Source organism: Papio anubis, chromosome 17, assembly GCF_008728515.1.
Source record: "Papio anubis isolate 15944 chromosome 17, Panubis1.0, whole genome shotgun sequence".
NCBI lineage: Eukaryota > Metazoa > Chordata > Mammalia > Primates > Cercopithecidae > Papio > Papio anubis.
The window spans coordinates 49,868,921-49,888,847 of NC_044992.1; the positions used below are offsets into that span (position 1 = coordinate 49,868,921).

At 55.3% G+C, this 19,927-nt stretch overlaps 3 protein-coding genes and 1 long non-coding RNA gene across 7 annotated transcripts in view; 1 reads left to right on the forward strand and 3 right to left on the reverse strand.

Moving 5' to 3' along the window:
* Positions 1-802: 802 nt before the first annotated feature.
* On the reverse strand, positions 803-4,176 carry CCR10 (C-C motif chemokine receptor 10). The gene is made up of 2 exons (XM_003913098.3): positions 3,714-4,176; positions 803-2,520 (listed from the first exon to the last, which is right to left on the reverse strand). The coding sequence occupies exons 1-2, from the start codon at positions 3,735-3,737 to the stop codon at positions 1,456-1,458; spliced, it is 1,089 nt and encodes a 362-aa protein (XP_003913147.1). The 5' UTR covers positions 3,738-4,176; the 3' UTR covers positions 803-1,455.
* Positions 4,177-4,482: 306 nt separating this feature from the next.
* The window catches only part of CNTNAP1 (contactin associated protein 1), a 17,094-nt gene continuing 1,649 nt past the window's right edge, over positions 4,483-19,927 (forward strand). The window contains exons 1-23 of one of the 4 annotated variants that reach the window (XR_639216.3): positions 4,483-4,813; positions 5,748-5,849; positions 5,963-6,156; positions 6,915-7,062; positions 7,153-7,356; positions 7,896-8,080; positions 8,855-8,998; positions 9,667-9,928; positions 10,405-10,554; positions 10,819-10,990; positions 11,463-11,569; positions 12,030-12,149; positions 12,683-12,886; positions 13,085-13,241; positions 13,332-13,459; positions 13,751-13,936; positions 14,449-14,670; positions 14,928-15,167; positions 16,908-17,261; positions 17,411-17,538; positions 18,669-18,773; positions 18,951-19,196; positions 19,301-19,348. Coding sequence is in view for 3 of the 4 variants with exons in the window: in XM_003913093.4 (XP_003913142.2) it covers positions 4,747-4,813; positions 5,748-5,849; positions 5,963-6,156; positions 6,915-7,062; positions 7,153-7,356; positions 7,896-8,080; positions 8,855-8,998; positions 9,667-9,928; positions 10,405-10,554; positions 10,819-10,990; positions 11,463-11,569; positions 12,030-12,149; positions 12,683-12,886; positions 13,085-13,241; positions 13,332-13,459; positions 13,751-13,936; positions 14,449-14,670; positions 14,928-15,167; positions 16,908-17,261; positions 17,411-17,538; positions 18,669-18,762; positions 18,951-19,196; positions 19,301-19,348 (3,862 nt within the window). In the remaining variant the exon portion in view is untranslated. Of the gene's footprint in view, positions 4,814-5,026; positions 5,620-5,747; positions 5,850-5,962; positions 6,157-6,914; positions 7,063-7,152; positions 7,357-7,895; positions 8,081-8,854; positions 8,999-9,666; positions 9,929-10,404; positions 10,555-10,818; positions 10,991-11,462; positions 11,570-12,029; positions 12,150-12,682; positions 12,887-13,084; positions 13,242-13,331; positions 13,460-13,750; positions 13,937-14,448; positions 14,671-14,927; positions 15,168-16,907; positions 17,262-17,410; positions 17,539-18,668; positions 18,774-18,950; positions 19,197-19,300; positions 19,349-19,927 lie in introns of those variants that run through there. The other 3 variants (XM_003913093.4, XM_009190688.4, XM_009190687.3) reach the window with 3 other exon arrangements.
* LOC103878852 lies at positions 14,358-14,967 on the reverse strand. Its single transcript, XR_639214.3, has 2 exons — positions 14,876-14,967; positions 14,358-14,556 (listed from the first exon to the last, which is right to left on the reverse strand). It is a non-coding gene; the product is annotated as an uncharacterized LOC103878852 (long non-coding RNA).
* Positions 18,728-19,927, reverse strand: part of EZH1 (enhancer of zeste 1 polycomb repressive complex 2 subunit) — a 48,365-nt gene continuing 47,165 nt past the window's right edge. The window contains exon 21 of the mRNA XM_021929215.2: positions 18,728-18,849. Coding sequence (XP_021784907.1) covers positions 18,822-18,849 — 28 coding nt within the window. The 3' untranslated portion in view covers positions 18,728-18,821. The remainder of the gene's footprint in view (positions 18,850-19,927) is intronic.

The window sequence follows — 19,927 nt, forward strand, 5'->3', positions numbered from 1 at the left end:
TAACCCAGGCGTTAGGCGGCCGGGGCGGGGCCGCGGCCTTCGCGGGCGCGCGCGCGTGTTGCTGACTCAGCGGCGATTCCCGAGATCTCTGATGGGGGGTTCCAGGTCGGTCCCCAGTGGCTGGCGAGGGGGACCCTTTGAGGATCGGCGCCGTCTCCGGGTCTTCCCTGGATCCTGGCCCCTAGAGGCCGTGGGGGACCTCTTTTCGCAGCTGCTGCCGGAGGCTCTGAGAAGGACTGCTAGCCCGGGCTGGGCTGGGATGGGCGGGAAGGGGCGGGGCAGGGCGGGACGGGCGGGGCCGTCGGGCCAGCGCCTCCCTTGAGACCTCCTCGCCACGCCCCGCCCTTCTCGACCCTAGACTCCAAGCTGGAGTGGTGGGGACAGCTTTGCTGACCGGTATTAAACCGCGAGAACTGTCGCACGTGAACACCATCCTGCCCGTTTTGATTGTGTAAAACAAAGACCAGGAATCAATGCGAGCGGGTTTAGAGGCCATCTCGGCTGTGGCCTCTCTCCAGATGAGAGTGGCCTGTACTGAGAGATTTCCTAGGAATAGAGATACCACAACCATCTTCCCGGTCTGGATCCCAGGCCCTTGCCTGCAGAGAAGTTTTTTCCCATATCCAACCTCTCTCTTTCCGGCCAGCTCAGTGCATTTCCTCTGACCCAGTCCCCAGAGAAGATGGAGAACAGCAAGTATCCCTCACCCCCACCGCACCCCTGATAACTACTCCGGAAATTTGCAGATTGCAGTCCCTCCTAGGTTTTTCTTCAAGGTGAAAAACTTCAACTCAACTTTTAAAATTAATTTTTTCATTTTCCTTCCATCAGACACTAGGAAGGGATTGTAAAGTGGTAATGTAATCCAAATGCCCACCCAAAACGGGAATCTCTTGCCCCTCTCCCCCCTCCCCCCACACCACGCAAAGGCCCACAGCGTCCACGACGGTCTGAACATTCCAATAGCGGGAACTCCGTATTTGCTAAGGCAGCCATTACTGGAGAGCGCTCTGGTTGTTAGAAAGCTCTGCTTTACAGTATTGCAAGAGGAACCCGCGCCCCTCCTTGCCTGGCAGCTTTCCCATCTCACCTCTGTTGGCTGAGGCCGGGTGACGGTGGAGGGAGTGTCAGTGGCTAGAGCTTTAGCAGACTCAGCAGCCCCCCACCCCCACCCAGGCCCTCAGCGTCTTCCACTCAGAGAGCCAAGCGCTGGGGTTGAGGGGCGGGCAGGGGCGGGATGTTAACCCACCGGCTCTGCCCTGCCACAAATCACTTCCAAGTCGGTGACTCAAAAATAGTAACAGTTGTTGGGTTGCATCTAATTTCCATGTTATCGATTTAATGTGGCAAGGCACAGAGGTAGTCCCTTTAGGTCCCTGTCTCTTTCTCAGTGTCCCCCCACCTACTCCCCTTTCCCACGACCCTCAGCCTGCCCCCTCCTCTAGTTTCGCAGCCCTAGTTGTCCCAGGAGAGACTGTGGGTCTCCGTGGGAGCTGAGCAGGAAGAAAGGCGGGGCCGGCGGGGGCAGCCGCGGCGGCGATGAGGCCCTGAGGGGCATCCCCCACCCCGTAGCAGCCTCCGCAGGTCCTGGCGGAAGCGCAGACCCAGGAAGGCGTAGAGCACTGGATTGAGGCCGCAGCGGGCGAGGGCCAAGCCGCTGGTCACCAGCAGTGCGACATCCTTGCGTTTGCTGGCTGGGCAGCTCCGCTCGCGCGCAGCCAGTAGATCGGCCGTATCCAGCAGCAGGGCGAGGCTGTAGGGCAGCTGCAGCACCACGAAGGCCGCCACCAGAGCCACCACGACGCGCAGCGCACGCCGGCGCTCGGGCCCCCTGGCGGCCAGCAGCGTGCGGCCCAGGAGCGCGTAGCAGGCTACCATGACGCCCAGCGGCAGCGCGAAGCCCAGGGCCACCTGCGCCACGGCGCTCGCCCCCTTCACCGTCTGCGTGAGGCCCTCGGGGAAAATGAGACGACAGCGTCGTTGGCCTTCCCGCTGCCCGTCCCGGCTGAAGAGGAGCGCAGGCAGCGCCAGGAGCAGCGACAGCAGCCACACAATGACAGAGACCAAGTGTGCGCGGCCGGGCGTGGAGGGCCGCGGCCCTGCTGGGAGCGCTCGCGCTATGGCCACATAGCGGTCGGCGCTGATACAGGCCAGGAAGAGGAAGCCGGCGTGGAAGGAGGCCGAGTAGAGGCCAGAGATGGTGCGGCAGGTGACACTTCCCAGACTCCAGCCCTGAAGAGCCCCTGCTGCCGCGAAGGGCAGAGTCAGGGCCAGCAAGAGGTCGGCCAGGGCCAGCTGGAGCAGGTGGGCGGAGGTGGGCGAGCGCGCTGCGCGTCGGGCTGCTAGGTGGGTAGCCAGGACCAGGCCATTGCCGGCCAGACCCAGCGCAGCCACGGTCAGGGAGACACTGGGTTGGAAGGCCCGGCTGAAGGCCTGGACATCGGCCTTGTAGCAAAGCTCTGGCAGCGGCTCAGCCGAGTATGCCTCCTCTTCATCCCCAGAGTAATGGCCCCAGGAGACCTGGGAGGGTCAAATGAGAGGCGGGATCTTATGAGACACATCTGACCACACCACTCCCCTGCCCACACATGCCTTCCAAGCTGAGAGCTCCTGTGTGGTCAAATGTAACAGTACACGGAGAGACATAAGCTCTTCTCCAGACTCTTCCTAGCACACCTTCAGCAGGCCTAGGCTTCTCTTGCACTCCTCCTATCTCTGCTTCCAGCTTTCTAGGTGACCTTGAGCAAGTCACTTGCTCTTTCTAGACCTCAGTTACCTAACATGTAATGTTGAGATTATAAATCCTGACCAGCCGACCTCTCAAGATTTGCTGTGAAGATGGCAATACGGAAGATAATGGCTGGGGAGAACTTGTGTTCTCCAAAGACCATAATACAGAGTTTGTATTATTATTATTTATTATTATTATTTTTGGAGACAGAGCCTTGCTCTGTCGCCCAGGCTGGATTGCAGTGGCACAATCTCGATTCACTGCAATCTCTGCCTCCCAGGTTCAAGCGATTCTCCTGCCTCAACCTCCCGAGTAGGTGGGACTACAGACGCCCCACTACAGACACCCACCACCACGCCCAGCTAATTTTTGTATTTTTAGTAGAGATGGGGTTTCACCATGTTGGCCAGGCTGGCCTCGAACTCCTGGCCTCAGGTGATCCACCCACCTCGGCCTCCCAAAGTCCTGGGATTACAGGCCTGAGCTACCGGACCCAGCCCAGAGTTGTATTATTAATAAATCCTAGAGCTTCAGTTCCCTTTGCAGCGCCCTCTCCTGGAATAATGCCCATATGCAGGCTTTTTCTCAGACCTGAGTCCTGCACTCCAACCTCGGTCTGGGGTGGGTTTCTGTTTGTCTTCTTTCCCTTCCCTACCCACCTTCCCTCTACCTCCAATACCAGCACACTGAACCACTCATGCCAAGGGGGTCTCCGGGGTTGGGACTCAGGTTTTCAGGGCCCAGGTGGGACCCTGGACCTCTAGGTTCAACCCGCCTTTCCCCTCAGCCCTAGTCTCCGTCCCACAACCCCAGCCTCACACCACCAGCCCATTTATCTGGAGGACTCCTAGTCTGAGATAGTGCCAAGAATCCCGAATAAGCCATAGGATGGCAGAGGCCTATTGCCAGGTGGAGAATCCCATTCCTTCCCTGTTTCCTCCCTCTCTGTAACCCTTCTCCCCCTCCCTGCCCCCACTCCCACCTGCTCTGTGGCCTCCGTTCCCATCTCTGGCTACACAGGTTTCTGAGGTATAGCCACAGGGGGTAGAAGTTAAACTACTAGAGGGACAGGAAGGAAGAGGCGGGGAGAGGGGCCGAGAGGGAGGTGGGGATTAGGGTCTAGGGGGTCACTTTCCCATTCCACATCCTCCAAAAGACTTTACTCTCTTGTGCAGGATCTGGATTTTATGAAAAAAAAAAAAGAAGAAAGGAAGAAAGGAAGGAAGGAAGGAAGAAAGAAAGGAAGAAAGAAAGAAAAGGAAGGAAAGAAAAAAGAATGAAAGAAAGAAAAAAATAATTTACTGTCTTTACTCTGTCAGTGAAGAAAGAATGGGCTTCAGAATATAATCGTTTGCTGTATGATATTGACTCAGTTTCTTGACCTCTCTGAGCCTGAGGTTTTTCATCTGCAAAGTGGAGTAAAGCAAAAATCCTAAATTCATAGTGCCCAGCACCACTCCTAGAGCTTAATTTGCCCTCAGAAATGTTTACTTACCCTTCATTCCATTTCCAGGCACCCCGCCCCCGCCACCACCTCCCTTTTCTTGAAATTTACAGGATGCTTCTGGCCCTAGGTTCCCTATCCTCACCCCTGTGGCCCTAGTCCCGGGCAGCCTCGGGTTACTTGGGGTTTTCTCGGTGGCTAGAGGCTCTCTACCCCCGCCCTTTCGCAGCAGGGCTGAGGCACGCGCTTGCGCGGGGTCCGGGAAACCGGCGCGTGCCAGGAGACAGAGGCTGGGGAAGGGGGGAGGTGAGAGGAGAGAGGGTGGAAAGAAGAGAGAGCGGAGGACCAGGAACGACAGCGAGAGAGAGAGAGAGAGAGAGAGAGAGAGAGAGAGAAGAGAGAAGAGAGAGAGCGCGCTTGGGGGCGAAAGGAAAGAGGGAGGGAGGGGTCGGTAAGGAGGAGAGAGCCGTCTGCTGCAAACCCCAGGAGAAGAGCTTGGAGCCCAAGCCAGAACTCGAGCCATAGCCGGAGCCGTTCACAGGGAGGCGGCTGCCGGGACCGTCAGCCCTGCATGATGCGTCTCCGGCTCTTCTGCATCCTGCTCGCCGCGGTCTCAGAAGCCGAGGGCTGGGGCTACTGTGAGTGTTGGGCTTGGAGGCAGGTGGGGTTGGGCCCAGGTGTCCTGAGCCTGCAGGGGGGCCCCGCACCGCATTGCGGCTGGGTGGTCGCGGGTCCTTCCCGGCCGGCGCGCGCCCGCTGGCTCTCATCTTTTCCTCTTTTCCTGCCTCTCCCCCGCGCTCCGCATTGCAGCTCTGAGGCTGCCGCGCGCGCCCGGGGGCTGGGGCTGGGCTCCGGGGCGAGGATGAAGTCAGCCGGGCAGGGATTTGGGGATGGGATCCAAGCAGGAGCTGGTGCCTGGGTTTGAGGCTAGGGCTGGGGGATAAGTGTATACTGGTGACCGAGACTAGGATTAAGGTTTTTCCAGGGCTTGAGGCTGGACTTTGGAGCTGGCCAAGGAGTGGGGTTTGTGGCTAGGGCTGGGGTTTGTGGCTGGGGCTGGGTTTTGTGGCTGGGATCCAAGCAGGAGCTGGTGCCCCTGACTGGTGCTAAGGCTGGACATGGAGCTGGTGATGGTGCTAGGACTGGCTGAGGTTGGGTACAAGGCCTGTATTTGGGGATGGTGCAGGTTTTGGGGGCCGAGTGGGATTGAGGCTAGGGTTGGAGCTGGATTGGTGTCTTGGGCTGACTTAGGTTCTGGAAGATGCTGAGGTTTAGGATTGAGTTTGGGGAAGTACTAAACCAGGGCAGGTATTGGGCTAGCTAGGGAGGGTCTGGCCTTGGGCCTATAGGTGTAGCCTAGGGGTTTCCCTAGAAGGAGAAGGCAGCCTCCTCTGAGCATGCAGCTGTTGCTGCAGCCAGGATTGAATAGATAGATGGCTTTAAGGTAGAGCTGGGCGTGCCTCTGGGGGTGGTGGCTGGGGGCAGAGAAGGGAAGCTTCGGTGGCTAAGTGGGCGGGCCTTTGGAAGGGCCTGGGAGGTGCTAGCGCTAACATGTCGGTTTCCCTACCCTAGACGGCTGCGACGAGGAGCTGGTGGGTCCCCTCTATGCACGCTCCCTGGGCGCCTCCTCCTACTACAGTCTCCTTACGGCTCCGCGATTCGCCAGGCTGCACGGTGAGCTCCGCGGAACATCAGCTGTGAACTGGCAGCGCACCGCGGCAGGGTAGGGGTCTCTGGAGGGCTTCGGGGAGAAGGATAGCCGGTTAAAGCTCCTGTCTCTTCTATAGGCATAAGCGGGTGGTCACCACGGATTGGGGATCCGAATCCCTGGCTCCAGATAGACTTAATGAAGAAGCACCGGATCCGGGCCGTGGCGACACAAGGCTCCTTTAATTCTTGGGACTGGGTCACACGTTACATGCTGCTCTATGGCGACCGAGTGGACAGCTGGACACCGTTCTACCAGCGAGGGCACAACTCGGTACTCTGGGCACCAAGGCGGTAACAGTTGGGGAGCTTCCTCTGCTCCAGGCTCTGGAGGGGCACCAGCCTCTGGGAAAATGGAGGGGGCGGTGGTGAGGGCATGGACGAGGGGCAGTGACTCCACTCCAGGGACTCTGTCCAGAGGGGCTGTCAACTTAGGACGTGCACGAAACACTCGGTTCACAGGGTTTAACACACTTTAGGGTAAAATCTGGGAGAGCTTCCTAAGGAGGTGACATTTGATTTCAGGTCTGAGGAAATAATAGGATGGTGGGAGAGGACACTTTATGGAAACTGACCAGGCAAAGCCGCCTAGCAGGGGAGACCAAAGAGTATTTACTTTCCAGAAGTCGAGATTGGCTGGGTGTGAAAGTTGTGGGCTGGAAGGCTATGGAGAAAGAAGCAGAGGGGGTCCGGGTGCAGTGGCTCCCGCCTGTAATCCTGGCATTTTGGGAGGCCAAGGCAGGTGGATCACTAGGTCAGGAGTTCAAGACCAGCCTGGCCAACATGGTGAAACCCCGTCTCTACGGGGGGAAAAAAAAATTAGCCGGGCGTAGTGGTGGACGCCTGTAATCCTAGCTACTCGGGAGGCTGAGGCAGAGAATTGTTTGAACCCGGGAGGCAGAGGTTGCAGTGAGCTGAGATCGCACCACTGCACTCCAGCCTGGGCGACAGAGGGAGACTCTGTCTCAAAAAATAAAATAAAAAAAGAAGCAGAGGGTGGAACGTGGTTACTACTCTCTCCCACCTCCTCAGACCTTCTTTGGTAACGTGAACGAGTCTGCGGTGGTGCGCCATGACCTGCACTACCACTTCACCGCGCGCTACATCCGCATCGTGCCCCTGGCCTGGAACCCACGCGGCAAGATCGGCTTGAGGCTCGGCATCTACGGCTGCCCATACAGTAAGCATGCAGAGAGCGCGGAGGGGGCCCGGGAGACAGACAGCCTCCCCAGTCCCCGGCCCACCTACGGTCCTTTGCTCCTTTGCGCAGAGTCCGACATACTCTATTTCGACGGTGACGATGCCATCTCATACCGCTTCCCACGAGGGGTCAGCCGAAGCCTGTGGGACGTGTTCGCCTTCAGCTTCAAGACCGAGGAGAAGGACGGGCTTCTGCTGCACGCCGAGGGCGCCCAGGGCGACTACGTAACGATCGAGCTGGAGGGGGCACACCTGCTGCTGCACATGAGCCTGGGTGAGCTCGGCGGCCGGGTGCGATGGGGGGTCAACCCCTGAAGTTCTCTCACCGCCCTCCTCGCAGCACCTCCTCCGCGCAGCCGCGCTCGCCTGGTCTTCCACTTCTCTAAGGCCTGGACCAAACTACGCCTTTCTTGTAGTATTTGGTGCTAGCAAAACACTGGAGTCGGAGTGAGAACTGGATTCCAGTCTCAGCTCTACCACTACCCAGAGATGTGACCTCGGATGGGGCACTTCCGAGCCTCAGTTCCTTCCTTGTACACACACACACACACACACACACACACAGAGTATCTCATTAGCTTTTCATAACACCCGCGCGATGAAATAGAAGCAGCTCATGTGTTCCCACTTTCATAGACAGGAAGCCAGGCTAAATGGCTTACCCTGTCACACACTCACCAATGGCTGTTGATCTATTAGCCCACTCTCCCTGCTTGCCCTGGGCTTTGTTACAGGCTGCTGCTCTGCCTAGGAGCTTGGACTCCATGGAGTTCTCCTGGCTTGAGGTCTTACTCTGTCCTGCCCCACCCTCAGGCAGCAGTCCCATCCAGCCAAGACCAGGTCACACCACCGTGAGCGCTGGCGGAGTCCTCAATGACCAGCACTGGCACTACGTGCGGGTGGACCGATTTGGCCGCGACGTAAATTTCACCCTGGACGGCTATGTGCAGCGCTTTATTCTCAATGGAGACTTCGAGAGGCTGAACCTGGACACAGAGGTGAGAGACTAGGGAGGTGCTATTTCGTGGTAGGGGCAGGATGCTGGATGAGTGAGTGCAGGTCGGTCTCTCTCTCTCTCTCTTTCTCTGTCTCTCAGAGGTAAGACCTCACATTCAGGCTGTGGGTGGTGGCTCATGCCTGTAATCCCAGCACTTTGGGAAGCTGAGGTGGGAGGATTGCTTGAGGCCAGGTGTTCAAGACCCACCAGGGCAACACAGTGACATCCTACCTCTATTTAAAAAAAAAAAGATTATTTTTTAAAGACCTCGTATTCCAATTCCTGAATATCCTAGCAGCCCTTGGCAAACTTGCCGCTCACCAGAAAAAGACCGTTTTTTTTTTTTTTTTTTTGTTTTTTTTTTTTTTTGTGGGTGTTGGTGTTAGCATGCAGACTTCCAGGCACCATTTCAGAACTAATGAGGTGGGGTTTGGAAATCCAGATTTTGGGGACTAGGCAAGGTTGGAAAATTGTCCCTTGGATCCTCCCACAACTTTGTGGAGTTGTTAAAGACCCTGACCCCATCTGCAGATAAGAATCCCAGGCAGGCTAATTGACTTGCCCAAGGGCGTGCAGCAGATTTGTGTTGGAGTCAGAGCTTGAACTCGAGCCTTGAAAGGCCTAGCAAGCTTTAGTACCGACGCTGGGGAAATGTGTGTTTCAAATCTTTTACAAAGCCCCACCTGGCGTTTGGGAAAGCATATACGGCGGGGATGCGCGAGAAAGGCAGGCGCGCTCCTGTGCCTAAGGGGCCTCATTCCCACCTCTCCCGCAGATGTTCATCGGAGGACTGGTGGGCGCCGCGCGGAAGAACCTAGCCTATCGGCATAACTTCCGCGGCTGCATAGAAAACGTAATCTTCAATCGCGTCAACATCGCAGACCTGGCTGTGCGGCGCCATTCCCGGATCACCTTCGAGGCCAGTGGGCAGGGGGGTCTGGGAGGACAGGATACCAAAGCCTCGTGGAAAGCAAAGAGGTGGAGCGGGAAGAGATATTGAACATCAGATAAAAGCGGAGGATCCCTCAGTCCCCAGCCAAATGCTCAAGTTGGGAGGAGAGCGGGTCTCACTTGAGGTGCACGAGCCACGCAGGCCCCTCGTTAAGAAGCCGTGGTCGGGTCCAATCACCTTGGTTCACAGATGGGAGCGTAAGGCGCAGAGACAGGGGGTGGCTTGACCAGGGGTCGTGCAGCTGCACAGTGACTGAGTAGGGACTTGAATCGATGGTTTCTTTGATATGCCCCCCTCACCCCTCTCCGACTCTGGAGCTTTGTCGGGAAGCTGGCAGGAGCCTGGTCTGTGGCCCGAAATTGCCTCTCGATACTGGAAGGAGAGAAGCGGGTGCCTAGCAGACGGTGGAGATCAGCGAGAGCAAGCGAGCAGAGTTCCGAGGGCCGACTGGGTTGGGGCCCCCTCCACAGATGGACGAGCTTGGAGGGGATGGGGTCATGTCCTGGTTGGAGATCTCACCCCCGCCAACACCGAAGGAGGGCGGTGACCAGGGTCTTAGACCAGTGTGAAAACCGAATCCCAGCTGAGGCAGAGGCGGCTCACGGGTGTTGATGCGTCTTCACTTGTGCCCCTAGGGTAAGGTGGCGTTTCGTTGCCTGGACCCGGTACCGCACCCTATCAACTTCGGAGGCCCTCACAACTTCGTTCAAGTGCCCGGTTTCCCACGCCGCGGCCGTCTGGCAGTCTCATTTCGCTTCCGCACCTGGGACCTCACCGGGCTTCTCCTTTTCTCTCGTCTGGGGGACGGGCTGGGCCACGTGGAGCTGACACTCAGCGAAGGGCAGGTCAACGTGTCCATCGCGCAGAGCGGCCGAAAGAAGCTTCAGTTCGCTGCTGGTGAGGGCGTTTCGGGGGAGGCACAAGCAGAGAAAAGAAGGGTAGAGGAGCCCGAGAAAGTTGTAGGCCTGGACTGAGGCCTTTACATGCTGGTGAGGGGAGAGGGAGTGAAGGGCGCAGGGCAGGAAGCCCCAGGGTACTGGGAAAAGATGGGAGTGGCTGGAGGCAGTGAGGAGGCGGATCTGAGGGACTAAGGATTCTTGGAGAAGGGGGAAGCCTGGGAGTCCTGGTATTCTCCAGTTCCAGAGGGCCCCTGGAGATCGTTACTCATTTATAACTGTGCAGACTCTGTGGCAGTTGCTGGGTCATGGATAATGAAGAGGCATTCAGAGAGGTCTCCACTGGGTGTGAGAAGTGTAATCACAGGGGCACACAGGCTGCTCCTGGGACACAGTGGGGCTGCTTCCCCACTCAGGACATTCTTCTAGCCTAGTTGCTGCTTGCCTCCACCCACACTATCATCCATTCTTGTCCAGGGTACCGACTGAACGATGGCTTTTGGCACGAGGTGAATTTTGTGGCACAGGAAAACCATGCAGTCATCAGCATTGATGATGTGGAGGGGGCAGAGGTCAGGGTGTCATACCCACTGCTGATTCGGACAGGGACCTCATATTTCTTTGGGGGTAAGTGAGGGCCAACCTGACCAGATCTCTGTTTCTGGGTGGGAAGGCTCCATCTAAGTCCACCCAGATGGGGCCATATGGAGAATTTTGGAGGGAGCAAGCCCTCTTTCCTCTCTGGGGCCTTGGGGAGTAGAAGGTCATTGCCATCTACACTTTGGGTCTAGTCCCCTTTCTTCCTTTATGTCTGGCACCCCCTTGGCATCTCCCTGGGGGAGGGTCTTTGGGGTCTCCCCTGGAGAGGGTCTCACGGGGTGGTTGCTCCAGGTTGTCCCAAGCCAGCCAGTCGATGGGACTGCCACTCCAACCAGACGGCATTCCATGGCTGCATGGAGCTGCTCAAGGTGGATGGTCAGCTGGTCAACCTGACTCTGGTGGAGTTCCGGCGGCTTGGATTCTATGCTGAGGTCCTTTTTGATACATGTGGCATCACTGATAGGTACCCAGGAGCCCCTAACAAGAGGTGACCCCTCCAAAGCCCTCTTCCCTGGTCTCCCAGTAGGAATGGCCTTTCTCAATAGTCTCCCTTCTCCTTGTCTCTGCTCCTTAGTCCCCTGCTTGGGGATGATTCTTCTTTGATCTTTTACCTCTGATTTCCTCCCTTAAGGTGATACACGCTCAGGATGGAAATGACACATCTGTTTTTGGTCCTAGAGGGGTTTTTTGTGAGGGGGGGATGATGGGGGTAGAATAAGGCATGTTTTGCTGTTTTCAGGAAGGGGGAACAGTAGTACTTGAGCCCCGAGGACTGCCTAGTGCCCCTGCATCTGGGCTTACACCCGGCTGGCTAGGCGGGGTGTGTCTCGCTGGGTTCTGGGGCTCCAAGGAGCTGGGAGTGAAGCTTGCAAGGATCAGACCCCCTCTCCAGCTCCCAGTAAGGCTCTTTCCCTTGGTCCTGACCCCTTCCCTAGGTGCAGCCCTAACATGTGTGAGCATGATGGACGCTGCTACCAGTCTTGGGATGACTTCATCTGCTACTGCGAACTCACGGGCTATAAGGGAGAGACCTGCCACACACGTAAGCCAGATGCAGTATGGGGGAGAGTCAGGGACAAGGGAGGTCAGGAGAAGGTTGCTGGGGATCATGAGGCTGCTAGAGATGGTGAGGATGGCCCTTCCAGCCCTCTCTCTTTTTGTTTTTGGTTTTTTGAGACAGAGTCTCACTCTGTTGCCCAGGATGGAGTGCAGTGGTGCCATCTGGGCTCACTGAAACCTCTGCCTCTGAGGTTCAAGCAATTCTCCTACTTCAGCCTCCCAAGTAGCTGGGACTACAGGTGCACACCACCACGCCTAGCTAATTTTTGTATTTTTAGTAGAGATGGGGTTTCACCATGTTGGCCAGGCTGGTCCCGAACTCCTGACCTTAGGTGATCCATCACCTCGGCCTCCCAAAGTGCTGGGATTACAGACCTGAGCCACTGCACCCGGCCAGCCCTCTAACTCTCTAACTGCCTTTGTCTCACCTTACTATCTGCCAGCTTTGTATAAGGAATCCTGTGAGGCTTATCGGCTCAGTGGGAAAACTTCTGGAAACTTCACTATTGATCCTGATGGCAGTGGCCCCCTGAAGCCATTTGTAGTGTACTGTGATATCCGAGGTAAGTGTTTCTGATGGGTGGTGGGTGAGGAGGGAACTGGGAAGGATAGAGTGGTGGTGGTGGTGGTGGGGGCAGTTAGACTAAACAGGTGGGGTAAAGGAGGACAGAGGGTAAGGGGATACTGAGGAATTTGTGACCTAGCCTTAAAAATAAATCCCACGCCAGGTGCAGTGGCTCACCCTGTACTCCCAGCACTTTGGGAAGCTGCTCGGGAGGCTGAGGCAGGAGAATCACTTGAACTTGGGAGGTGGAGGTTGCAGTGAGCTAAGATAGCACCATTGGACTTCATCCTGGGCAACAGAGTGAGACTCCGTCTCAAAAAAAAAAAAAAAAAAAAGTAAATTCCAGCTTCCTTACCCATTCCAGCTATCTCATTTCCAGCCTACAATGCAGAGTGCCCAGGGCAGAGGGGCAATGGAGCTGCTGGCCACGTTCAGTGGCTCTGAGTTGCAGCAGCGGTGGTGAAGTTGGGCAGGGAGATGGGTAGAGAATGCCCAACTCCAGCCAAAGCTCTGTCCCCTCTTGTCTCCCAGAGAACCGAGCGTGGACAGTTGTGCGACATGACAGGCTGTGGACAACTCGAGTGACAGGTTCCAGCATGGAGCGGCCATTCCTGGGGGCTATCCAGTACTGGAATGCATCCTGGGAGGAAGTCAGTGCCCTTGCCAATGCTTCCCAGCATTGTGAACAGTGGATCGAGTTCTCCTGCTACAATTCCCGGCTGCTCAACACTGCAGGTTAGGGCTGGGGTCAGGGAGGGAGGTGGCGGAACTGGAGGAGACACCAGTGGGGGCCTGGGAGAAGGAAGCCAGAGAGCTAGCTGGGGCTTTGGGTTGGAAGATTCAAGGAGGGGTCTGGGCTGGTTGGAAGGGTGAGAGGAGCCCAGAGGCTAACGGAGGGACAGGGCCTGGAAGCTGCCTGCACCTCTTCCCCAGGAGGCTACCCCTACAGCTTTTGGATTGGCCGAAATGAGGAGCAGCACTTCTACTGGGGAGGCTCCCAGCCTGGGATCCAGCGCTGTGCCTGTGGTCTGGACCGGAGCTGTGTGGACCCTGCCTTGTACTGCAACTGTGATGCCGACCAGCCCCAGTGGTGAGGGGGCAAAGAGACAGGGTTTTTAGGACTCTGGCGGGCGGGGGAGCTGAGTGGCTGGGTCTGAGCCATGGAAACCTGCCCCCACAGGAGAACTGACAAGGGACTGCTGACCTTTGTGGACCATCTGCCTGTCACTCAGGTGGTGATAGGGGACACGAACCGCTCCACTTCCGAGGCCCAGTTCTTCCTGAGGCCTTTGCGCTGTTATGGCGATCGTGAGTGGCAATCGCCTTTTGTGTGCCCTCCCAGAGCTGACTCTCCAGTTTCCAAAAGCTAGGCTGCATGAGTCACCGGGGGTCTCTAGCTGGGGTGCCCGACCCCCAGCTCCTGCTGTGATCTCATTGCCAGTCTGCACCTCGCTGCTCTTTCATTCCACTCCTTAGTCTCTCCTCCATCACCTCAAACTCTCCCCCTTTGCCCAACTTCCCCTGCCCCCAACCCCAGGTTCTCTTCCTTTTCCACCCTCCAATCTCCCTGACAAGACCTTCCTCCATCTGCTTTTGTAGGAAATTCCTGGAACACCATTTCCTTCCACACTGGGGCTGCACTACGCTTCCCCCCAATCCGTGCCAACCACAGCCTGGATGTCTCCTTCTACTTCAGGACCTCTGCTCCCTCGGGAGTCTTCCTAGAGAATATGGGGGGCCCTTACTGCCAGTGGCGCCGACCTTATGTGCGGGTGGAACTCAACAGTGAGCAGGCAGACTGTGGGAGGGCCTCGGGGTAGATGAAAGTGCTGTCTGGGGAGACATGGGCAGGTGCAGGCTGCGGTTGGAGCCAACGGCAGATGCCCTTTTGACAGGCAGCATGGGAAGGGTTGAGATACCCTGGGTTCTAGCCCTCACTCGGTCTTGATGGCTGCTCAGGTGACCCTAGGCACTCACTTGGCCTCTCTTGGCCTTAAGTCCCTTCCTTGTACATAAGGAAGCTAGACCTTCGAGTCCCTCTCACCGCTGATTAGCCATGCTTCTAGCCTGGGAGGTGAGGCTGGGAAGCTGGTTTCAGGGATCTGTGATGTGGGGAGAGACGAAGGGTATGAGGTTTTAAGCAGTTGGTAAGTTTCATTGTAAGCTACAGACAAATTGGAGGGATATTCAAGAAGCTCCAAAGAGGTGAGGTAAAGAGATTGTATTGGACAAGGAATCCATGAAGGATCTTGTAGGTCTGAGTCCTTTTCTCCCCCACCCTGCATGACACTGTCCAGCATCCCGGGATGTGGTCTTCGCCTTTGATGTGGGGAATGGGGATGAGAATCTCACAGTACACTCAGACGACTTTGAGTTCAATGATGACGAGTGGCACCTGGTCCGGGCTGAAATCAATGTGAAGCAGGCCCGGCTCCGAGTGGATCACCGGCCCTGGGTTCTGCGGCCTATGCCACTGCAGACCTACATCTGGATGGAGTATGACCAGCCCCTCTATGTGGGTAAGCAGCAACCCAGAGGCAAGTCTGAAGCCTCCTTTACCTTCCCACCCTCCAAGGCCGCTTGCCTTGTTTCCAGGAGCCTCTGTCTTAGGTGCCAGTCCTCTCTGCTTCAGAGCAAGCCAGGGTCTCACTTGTCCCTCCAGGCCTTTGTATCCTATTCTATTCTTCCAGCCCCCTTGGCTCCCTTTCCAACTACAGTACTTACTCCTGTCTCTGGCTCTGCCTCCATTTCTTGACCTGTTGCCTACCCTTTCCAGGATCTGCAGAGCTTAAGAGACGCCCCTTTGTGGGTTGCTTGAGGGCCATGCGTCTGAATGGAGTGACTCTGAACCTGGAGGGCCGTGCCAATGCCTCTGAGGGAACCTCACCCAACTGTACAGGCCACTGTGCCCACCCCCGGCTCCCCTGTTTCCATGGAGGCCGCTGCGTGGAGCGCTATAGCTACTACACATGTGACTGTGACCTCACGGCTTTTGATGGGCCATACTGCAACCACGGTCAGTGCTGCTGGTTACGGGGCAACAGGAAGCCATAGGGTGTAATGGGATGTAGGGAGGGCAGGGAAGGAAATAGCATGTAAAGCCCACGTCATGGAAAATTAGAGTTGTCCCTGGATTCCTGAGCTCTGAGTTTGGGGAGTCAGGCAGTTGAAGATGATGGGTGACTCCAAAGGCATGGACAAGGAAGGGATAGTACAGATAGCTGGTGCAAAAAGAGATCAAAATCACCAAGCATGCTTTGGGAGCCCAAGGTGGGAGGACTGCTTGAGGCTAGGAGTTCGAGACCAGCCTGGGCAACGTGGCAAGACCCTGTCTCTACAAAAAAAAATTCTTTTTTTTTTTCTGAGATGGAATCTCACTGTGTCACCCAGGCTGGAGTGCAGTGGCGTGAACCCGGCTCACTGCAACCTTCACCTGGTTCAAGCGATTCCTTTGCTTTAGCCTCCCGAGTAGCTGGGACTACAGGTGTGCACCACTATGCATGGCTAATTTTTGTATTTTTAGTGGAGATGGGCTTTCACCACATTGGCCAGGCTGGTCTCGAACTCTTGACCTTGTGATCCGCCTGCCTCAGCCTCCCAAAGTGCTGGGATTACAGGTTTGAGCCACCGCGCCCAGCCAAAAAAGAAATTTCTTAATTAGCTGGGCATGGTGGTGCACACTTAGGCCTAGCTACTCAGGAGGCTGAAGTGGGAGGATCACTTGCACCTAGGTCAAGGCTGCAGTGAGCTATGATCGTGCCACTGCACTCCAGCCTGGCGGACGCAGCAAGGACTGCGTCTACAAAAAAAAAAAAAAGCAAATTGCTTCCCCACCTTCCCACCATCACCATGGTAACACAGGCGAACTCTCTTGTAAATGTATTTGATAATTGCTGCATTCCTAAAACACGTCAATGACTTGGTTCTTGGTTAAGGTGAGCCTTGACATTCCCCATAGCAAGATTCTACACACATAGCAAGACTGCATCCTCCCTAAGGCTGGCCTATAGGGAGGATGTATGGGCAGATGGGTTACTGGCGGGAGGAGTGTGGGGGACTAGGGAGATACAAGATTTAAGGACCAACAGATTTCTGGTGCTGGTTTGGAAGTGTGAGTAGTGGCACATATACTACATGGGGTCAGGATATCCCCATTCTGATCTTGGCTGTCCCCTTACTGTGTGTCTTTTTTTTTTTTTTATGTGAGACAGAGTCTCACTCTGTCACCCAGGCTGGCATGCAGTGGCACAATCTTGGCTCACTGCAACCTCTGCCCTCTGGGTTCAAGCAATTCTCCTGCCTTGGCCTTCCTATAGTAGCAGGGATTACAGGCATGCACTACTACACCTAGCTAAGTTTTGTATTTTTAGTAGAGATGGGGTTTTGCCACGTTGGTCAGGCTGTTCTCGAACTCCTGACCTCAGATGATCTGCCTGCCTCGGCCTCCCAAAGTGCTGGGATTACAGGCGTGAGCCACTGTGCCCGGTGTTACTGTGTATATTTAAGCAAGTCACTCCTCATCTCTGAGCCTGTTTCCCCAGTTGTAAAATGCAGGGGTTGGATCAGATGATCTCAAGTTTCCCATGGCTGTAAGAGTCTGTTCTGTGACAGAGGGGCTCAAAGGAACCTAAAAGTAAATGGAGGGTTGTGAGGGTGGCAGAAACTGAAGTCTCAGGATGTATGTACGGATGACATAAAACCTCTGAATTGGGGAGCGAGCAGTGTGGGGCCCTGACCTCCCTGCTTCTACCTGCAGATATTGGTGGTTTCTTTGAGCCGGGCACCTGGATGCGCTACAACCTACAGTCAGCGCTGCGCTCTGCAGCCAGGGAGTTCTCCCACATGCTGAGCCGGCCGGTGCCAGGCTATGAGCCTGGCTACATCCCGGGCTATGATACTCCGGGCTATGTGCCTGGCTACCATGGCCCCGGGTACCGCCTGCCTGACTACCCCCGGCCTGGTCGGCCTGTGCCCGGTTACCGTGGGCCTGTCTACAATGTTACGGGAGAGGAAGTCTCCTTCAGCTTCAGCACCAGCTCTGCCCCCGCTGTCCTGCTCTACGTCAGTTCCTTTGTTCGTGACTACATGGCTGTGCTCATCAAGGATGATGGTAAGCTCTCCGGGGCTCTCTCACCCCACTCCAGCTTCACCCAGGTGCTCCTAATTCTCCTATTGATTCACAAATACAAGGACTATGTGCTGTTAGAAGATAGGGGTCATGGGAGATGAGACCCTGAATTTCTTCTCTGCACCCCACAGGGACCCTTCAGCTACGCTATCAGCTGGGCACCAGCCCCTACGTGTACCAGCTAACCACCCGCCCAGTGACCGACGGCCAGCCCCACAGTGTCAACATCACCCGTGTTTACCGGAACCTCTTCATCCAGGTATGCATAGAGGGAGGTGAGCCAGTTCAGATCATAACCTCATGATCTCGGTTGTGGCATCCAGGAAAACATCAAATACTCAACATTTGTAGATCACATTTGAATGTATAGAGGATTTTCATGTGTGTCACCTCATGTAACCCTCACAATAGCTCCAAGAGGACAACAGGCATTTTTTTTTTTTTTTTTGAGATGGAGTTTTGCTCTTGTTGCCCAGGCTGGAGTGTAATGGTGTGATCTCGGCTCACTGCAACCTCTGCCTCCCAGGTTCAAGCGATTCTCCTGCCCCAGCCTCCTGCGCAGCTGAGATTACAGGCATGCACCACAATGCCCAGCTAATTTTGTATTTTTAGTAGAGACAGTGTTTCTCCATGTTGGTCAGGCTGGTTTCAAACACCCGACCTCAGATGATCCACCTGCCTCGGCCTCCCAAAGTGCTGAGATTATAGGCATGAGCCACCATGCCCAGCCAGACAGTAGGCATTCTTATTTAAGTGTTTTACAAATCAGTAAACAGCCTCAGAAAGTAAAGTGGTTTCAGCTACTCAGGAGGCTGAGGCAGGAAAATTGCTTGAACCTGGGAGGCGGAGGTTGCAGTGAGCTGAGATCGTGCCACTGCACTCCAGGCCTAGGGGACAGAGTGAGACTCCATCTCAAAAAAAAAAAAAAAAAAAGGAAAGTAAAGTAGTTTACCAAAAGTCAAACTGCTGGTAAGCTGCAAAGATGGGGCTCAAAACCAGGTTTTTAAAAAATATATAGGCCAGGTGCAGTGGCTCACACCTGTAATCCCAACACTTTGGGAGGCTGAAGTGGGAGGATTGCTTGAGGCCAGGAGTTTGAGACCAACCTGAGCAACATAGCAAGACATCGTCTTCACAGAAATATTTAATGAATAAAATTAAAAAATATATATATATATATATATACCAAATCCTACATCTAGGCCCAGGAGTTGCCCACTTCAGACTGAGCTAGGACTCACCCAGCTGGCACCGCCAGTTTGGACAGAATGAGAGATCTCCAGTATCTGCCCCCAAGTATATTCCCAGGGTCCACACAGCTCCAGTCCAGCCCACAGGCATCTGCTTGTGGTCCCCGTTCCCTCATCACCCTCCCACTCCCCACCTCAGGTGGACTACTTCCCACTGACAGAGCAGAAGTTCTCGCTGTTGGTGGACAGCCAGTTGGACTCACCCAAGGCCTTGTATCTAGGGCGTGTGATGGGTAAGCTGCAGGTGCGGACGCGTTTTAGGCAAGGAGCTGTGGGATATGTTCCTGGATCCTCAAGGAAACTGAAGGCCCTGGGAATGGCTGTGAGGGTGGTGGGAAAGATGAGTGGGAAACCTGTGGACAGTGAGAGTGGCAGGGCCTTTGGGTCCAAGTCCCTCTTTCTGGGCCTGCCTCTCCCTCAGAGACAGGAGTCATTGACCCGGAGATCCAGCGCTACAACACCCCAGGTTTCTCGGGCTGCCTGTCTGGTGTTCGATTCAACAATGTGGCTCCCCTCAAGACCCACTTCCGAACCCCTCGACCCATGACTGCTGAGCTAGCTGAAGCCCTTCGAGTTCAGGGAGAACTGTCCGAATCTAATTGCGGAGCTATGCCACGTCTTGTTTCAGAGGTGCCACCTGAGCTTGATCCCTGGTATCTGCCCCCAGGTACATTCCCAGGACACAGAGGATGGAAGGGAGGGATGCCAGGAAAGGGAAATGATTCTTAACATGGAGGAGGCATCTCCTAACTGGTGCTTTCTCCTCTCCAGACTTCCCGTACTACCATGATGAAGGATGGGTTGCCATACTTTTAGGCTGTGAGTAGCACTGATCACTAAGCTGACCTCCCAAGACTATCCTCTGACTGTCAGCATCCTTTCCCTGCCCCTGATCCCCAAGGCTGCAGGATGGCAAAGGCACTAGATGCATGATGGCACAAAGGATGATAAGACAGGCTATTCTGAAGGTGCCATATAACTGGGCAGAGATTTTTAAATGTTGAGGATGCTACAGATTTTTAAATAAAATATTAAAATGAGGCTATAGCTAAGGGATGGGAAAATGGGGATACAGTAACACCTAGAGAGATGAGAAATTGGGGTAACTACCAGGGACGTGGAAAAAGAATATTAGAAACAGAAGGTGGCAGGGGGTAAGCCAGGAATTCAAACCTGCCAGACACTTGAGATGAGCTTAGTGTGGTCGAACAGCTAGCTGAGTGTCATATATTATGCTTTTGGCCAAAAGTAAGTGTGTGTGTGTGTGTGTGTGTGTATACAGGTGAAATCCCAAAGTGTGTGTGTGTGTGTGTGTATACAGGTGAAATCCCAAAGAGTGTGTGTGTGTGTATACAGGTGAAATCCCAAAGTGTGTGTGTGTGTGTGTGTGTGTGTGTG

What these genes read in the sequence shown, in the direction of transcription:
- CCR10 (XM_003913098.3), bottom strand. Translation starts at nt 3,737, where the DNA reads ATGGGAACGGAGGCCACAGAGCAG. An exon ending in GAACGGAGGCCACAGAGCAG is followed by an intron (nt 2,521 to 3,713) that starts GTGGGAGTGGGG and finishes TGACCCTCCCAG; the next exon opens with GTCTCCTGGGGCCATTACTC.